General features: G+C 36.9%; 1 protein-coding gene across 3 annotated transcripts in view; it reads right to left on the bottom strand.

The window, feature by feature from the left end:
* RNF13 (ring finger protein 13) overlaps positions 1-6,000 on the bottom strand; it is a 164,406-nt gene that overhangs the window by 77,780 nt on the left and 80,626 nt on the right. For 2 of the 3 annotated variants that reach the window (XM_077765892.1, XM_077765891.1), the window contains exon 5: positions 2,066-2,153. In XM_077765892.1, coding sequence (XP_077622018.1) covers positions 2,066-2,153 — 88 coding nt within the window. Of the gene's footprint in view, positions 1-2,055; positions 2,154-6,000 lie in introns of all 3 variants that reach the window. The other variant, XM_077765893.1, reaches the window with a different exon arrangement.

Raw genomic sequence — 6,000 nt, 5'->3', positions numbered from 1 at the left:
AGCTACTGACTTTTTTTTTTTTTTTTTAAAGGAGAAGAAAGTTGTGTCAAGTCTGCAGTGCTAATAGAACTAGTTTATTTGGTAAGTAAAATACCTTTAACAATTCCTTTAATTCCCAAGGAGTGACTATCAAACTTTTTGTGAAATGCTAAAACCTCTTAAGAGTATTTGATGTATTATAATGATTTGCTCAGCTAGAATATTAAATAATAATTTTAAATATATAGAAATTAACGCAGGAACTTATTACCAAGTTTTACTTTTTTTTTATTGTTTACATAATTTTTGAGAGAGACAGAGCATGAGTGGGGGAGGGGCAGGGAGCAAGGGAGACACAGAACCCGAAGAGGTTCCAGGCTCTGAGCTGTCAGCACAGAGCCTGCTGCGGGGCTTGAACTCACAAAATGGGAGACCATGACATGAGCCAAAGTCAGATGCAAAACAGACTGAGCCACCCAGGTGCCCCACTAAGTTTTACTTTTTATAAATTGTAATTTTTGCCTCAGGTTATAATAGGGTTAAGAAGGAAGAAGGTTCTACTCAAACAATAACAACAAATACTGTCTATAAAAATATTTTTTAGTCAAGGACTCCAAAATACTTCCTATTAAGGATCTAATTATTTAAAGTCTTAAATATATTCCAACGTAGGATATCAGTCCATAGCTTTATGTCTGCTCTTTGCTCCAAGCTCTTTCTTGCATATGAGATTCAATGGCACTTAGAAGCCAGAGGTATTATGGTTATGTGCTAGAAGAAAAACAAAAATAAAATACTTAATCATGAATGCTGGCAGTGTGTTTTGGGTTCTGAACCCAATTTCCAATGTGTATGTGGGGGCTCTTACCCACACCATTGAACAACTCAACTCTGACATTATCTACTTGGAGATAGCATCACATTCTACAGGTTAAAGGTTTAGTCTCACAAAAATCTCCCAAGCATTCAGACACCAGTTTTGAGTCCATAATATCACCTGTGTTTTTGATCTACCAGATTAGAGGTTCCAATGACACCTCCCTCCTTCGGTCCAATGAAATGTGCTAGAGTGGCTCATGGAATTCAGAGAAATAGTCTAATTACTAGATTACCAGTTTATTATGAAAGGAAGAGCCACATGGAAGACGCATAGGGTATGTATGAAGGGTGCCCTCTTCCAGGCATGGAACTCTCCCCAAATCTTGTGTTCACCAACCTAGAAGCTCTGTGAACCCTGTCCTTTTGGGTTTTTATGGAGGCTTCATTATACAGATGTGACTGATTAAGCCATTGGCCACTGGAGATCTATTCAACCACCAGTCCTTTGTCTCTCCCCAGAGATCAGAGAGGTGGGACTGAAAACTCCCAATTCTCTCATCACATGGTTGGTTCTCCAGCCCATCAGCTACCTTCTTCAGGTGGGGCCCAAAAGTCATGTCATTAACATAACAAAAGATATCTTTATCACTCTCACCAAATTAAGTGAAGGCATACAGCTTAAAAGTCACAGATTAAAGCCAGTTATTTGGTTAAAATTGGCTCATTTTCCCCACAAGCTAATACTCGGTAGAGAATAAGGGAAAATATTCCTATTTTGAATGAAAAGCTATAGGCATGTCAATGTATATTAAGAAATTAATAATCAACTGGTATAAGAAAGCACAAGTATGTAGCTTCAAAATTCTATAAGGATATAGTAGCTACTTAGTATGTCTACATATCCTAACACTTAATATTGTGAATCTCTAAATAAATCACAAAAATTCTTCTATGGAATCCTCAACTCAGCATGTTTATCTCTATTTAAAACTTTGGTTTTCCTTTGATTTTGGTCAAAATATCAATACATCTACAATGAAACAGAAAGGTAAAAGAAAACAAAACAACTAACTATTCAGAAAAGAACAAGTCAAATTCACTTCACTATGAATAAAACTGTCCCAAGAGGGTTAAGATGAGAGTTACCTTTCTGATAGAAAAGAAATTTTGCTTTTTAAACAGAAAATTTGAAGAAAAAAATCCTGTTAAGTTTTATTTTCAAAAGATCTTTCAAACAGGAGAGAAGAAAAGTGATACCTGTACTTACTGTCGTTGGATCCCATGCTAATGAGGTCATCAGAGTCGACATTGTGAACTATGGCTGCTTTGTATCCTGCTCTCTGTGCATTTAAAACCTGCAAATCAGAAAAAAAATCACAATATGAGGAAGAGAGTGCTTTGTCACACAGTCACTCAACTCCAACATAAATCAGCGTCTATACCATGTGTCCAGGACTAGATTCTGTATATATGTAAGAATGGATCTCAAGTATGTTCCTGAAACATAACATGTTTTACAACTGACTATCAGTGACGTTAGACAACTTCTTGATCTCGTTAATGGCACTAAGTGAACAAGGAACAAATAAAAGACAGAGATACAAGCTCAAATACTAAAAAGATCCAAAGCAATAAATCTGTCTAGCACTGGAATGTAGAGACTTGCTGTGATCAGGCTCGAGCATCATAAGCTCTTGAGCCTTCAAATCTACTTCTGCTGATTAGTGGGATAAACTTGGACAAATTATGTTTCTTCATGTGGATTAATCAGAATCATTTTATCCTATCACTGATAATCAGAAAAATTTTATCCTGTCACTGATAACAAAAACTCTGCAGGGCATAAGACTGCCTCAAGGAATTAATATTTTGTTCATCTTTACAGCCTCTATAGCACCTGTGAAATAGCCTCATAGACTAGGCACTAAGTATTACTTGAATGAGTAAGTGTATAAAATATGCGCTCAATTAATGGCCCACATTATCACATTACAAACACAAGAGAGAAAATGAGGCAAGGTTTTTTTTTAAGTTTATTTATTTTGAGACAGAGAGAGAGAGCACACATGTGCGGGAGCATGCACACATGAGCAGGGGAGGGGCAGAGAGGGAGTGAGAGAATCCCAAGCAGACACCATGCTGTCAGCACAGAGCCTAACACAGGATCAATCCCAAGAACCATGAGATCATGACCTGAGCCAACATCAACAGTCAGATGCTTAATGGATTGAGCCACCCAAGTGCTGCAAGCAGAGATATTTTAAGAAACTAATTAAAATAGAGTAAATAGTTCACTAACACGGGTACTACTGCCCTAACGTTAGGAATACGGCAAGAAAATTACCCAGCCAGCAAAACCATTACAAGGAATCTTTTGCAAGAAAATGTCAATAATAAGAAAGTTTACTATTTTTTTACATGTTCATTTTTAAACAGATTTTGTTATCCAGCTCAAACTGAGAAAATGCTAGCTTCGAAACTTCTTCCCCAAAGATAATGCTGCTTTTTCAAGGGGAGAGAAAAATTACTCTTAAGAAAGATATTAGTTTCTAAATCTTATTTCTTATTTACTACTTATATATTAATGTATTATTTATTCATTATATTGCCATAGCAGGCAAGACTTCACATAGCTTTCACTTAAACAAAAGTATACTTGGCTGGGGTTGCTATTAGTTTATTTGATGCTTAATGATCGTTTTAACTGTTCCCCAAAAGCTAACCAAGTAACTGAGGAGAAATGTTTCTTTCACATATCCCAAAACAACTATTCCCAGAGATACAATTTAAGATATACAAAATTTCTATCAAAAGCTGTTCTCTTCTAATAAAAAATAAGTTTAGATTTCTTTTTAAAGCTAATTAATGCACCCAGTCATTAAAATTACATGTATTAGCTTGATTCTCTGCAAAATATATATTTGTGAGCAAAGATACATGATAGGACACACAGAAAAGTGGTCTTAGGAGCCATGATAAAGTTTAGTAAAAAGAGGAGCACCTGGGTGGTTCAGTTGGTTGAGCGTCTGACTTTGGCTTAGGTTATGATCTCCTGGTTCATGGGTTTGAGCCCTGCGTTGAGCTCTAAACTGGCAGCTGGGGCCTGCTTGGGATTCTCTCTCTCCCTCTCTCTGCCCTTCCCTCCACTTACAAGCTCTTTCTCTCTAAAAAAATCAACATAAGGAAAAAAAATAAAGCTTCTCTGTTAAAAAAAAAAAAGAATAAAAAAAAATTAGACTCAGTAAGTATTTGCTGAGTTTACATAACAAAACTACATAAGGTATTGTGCAGCACAATGCAGAACTCAAAAGGTGAATCAGAAACAATCATTTCCTCAAGAGATCTCAATACTTGTGGGTATCCTAACAGGTCAAGTACTTTCTTGCCTCTCTATTTGCTAACTATTATCTCTGCTTGGAATGAGGTCTCGTCTTCTGAATGCCTATCAGGCCTTAAAAGTCCATTATCTCCATGAAGCCTGCCTGTTCCGGGCCCTGTTCTGCATGTTTTTTTCAAACACCCACGTAATTGCTCCCCACTTAGAGTATTTATATATATTTGCTTGTATTTTTCTTAAAGACCTTATATAGTGCCTTATATTTACGTATACATGTATACATGTCCCATTTCGAAAAAAACCCTTCATGGGGTCCTTAAATTTCCTGCATTTGTCTATGTGTGAACTTTTCAGGTATGAAGGGATAAAGCAATCATCAATTTTACAAAAGGTTTTCTGACCCCCAAATTGTTAAGAACCACCAAAATAAATCATTAGATTTATAACAATCTGCTATGTGTATAACTAAGTCTAGTCATTAGATTCTTAAAACTGCATGGAGCAAATGAGAAATGTTTCTTTCACACATTCAAAATGCAATTGTTTCCATAAATACAATATTATATCATTATCAAAAGCTGTTCCCTGCAAACGAAATAATAAAATTCCTGAAATAGAAAACGTAGAAAACGACTAAAATAGTCAGGAATTTTGAATGTACAAGTGTGAATTCCAAAAAATAGAAACATGTTTTCAAAAATTTAACAAAAAGTCTTCCCCAAGGGTTTTGTTGTTGTTTTTATTTATCTCTAAAATAAAGTATTAAATTAAATCAAGAAACACATTACCATATGGACCAACAGACTTATGATTACAAACTAGGAAAATACATTCATGTTTATGAACCTCAAAACTTGTGTGTCAGTCAAATTAAATTACATTTTTAACTAAGCAGCAGCTGGTATTTTTAAGAACACAAGGCAGAAATAAAACCTAAATCATTTAGTAAACATGTACAAAGTTTCACATTCATAAAATGCAACCTCAAACACATGGAATCAGATGCAGGCAAAGAACTCAAAGATTCATGAATAAAAAGTATGCACAGTGAACAAACCTAAATTCCAAAAGTGACATCAGACCTGAAAATTTCATGCAAAAGCCTTCAGAACTGTATTGCCGATCTGCCTTTTTAAGGAGATTGATCAGAGCTATTAAGCTCAAATTGTAGTGAATGCTCAAAATATTTTACATCTAATCAACAAATTAGCTGCAACTAAATTATGGTGACCAGGTGGCACCTATCCAAGAGTTCTGAAGAAATGTGGGACTGCTGGCTTGTTATTATAAGTAGCCAGTATGTCAGAAGATAGCAGACTGCTAATGGAAGAGCCTTCAATAAGACAAGTTCTAAAAAGGAACCCTGCAGGGGCACCTGGATGGGTGGCTCGGTTGGTTAAGCGTCCATCTTTTGATTGCAGCTCAGGTTATGATCTCACAGCTCATTAGACTGAGCCCCATGTCAGGCTCTGCACTGACAGTGTGGAACCTGCTTGGGATTCTCTCTCCCTCTCTGCCCACTGCCCCCCCACCCCCCGCTCCCAAATAAATAAGAGAAACCCTGGAAATGACACAATAGTTCATCTTATTTCCAGACTGGACAAATTCATAATACTGACACTAATAAAATAAGCCATGTAAGAAGAATTGATTGAGCCATCAAGATCATATGTAGAGGGGGCGCCTGGGTGGCTTAGTCGGTTAAGCGTTCGACTTTCGCTTAGGTCATGATCTCGCGGTTCGTGGGTTCGAGCCCCGCGTCGGGCTCTGTGCTGGCTGCCAGCTCAGAGCCTGGAGCCTGTTTCAGTCTGTGACTCCCTCTCTCTCTGACCCTCCCCTGCTCATGCTGTCTCTCTCTCTCTCCT

Source organism: Crocuta crocuta, unplaced genomic scaffold (assembly GCF_008692635.1).
Source record: "Crocuta crocuta isolate KB4526 unplaced genomic scaffold, BGI_CrCroc_1.0 scaffold54, whole genome shotgun sequence".
Classification (NCBI taxonomy): domain Eukaryota; kingdom Metazoa; phylum Chordata; class Mammalia; order Carnivora; family Hyaenidae; genus Crocuta; species Crocuta crocuta.
The sequence above is the reverse complement of the archived record's forward strand: the minus strand, read 5'-3'. Positions and strand labels throughout refer to the sequence as shown.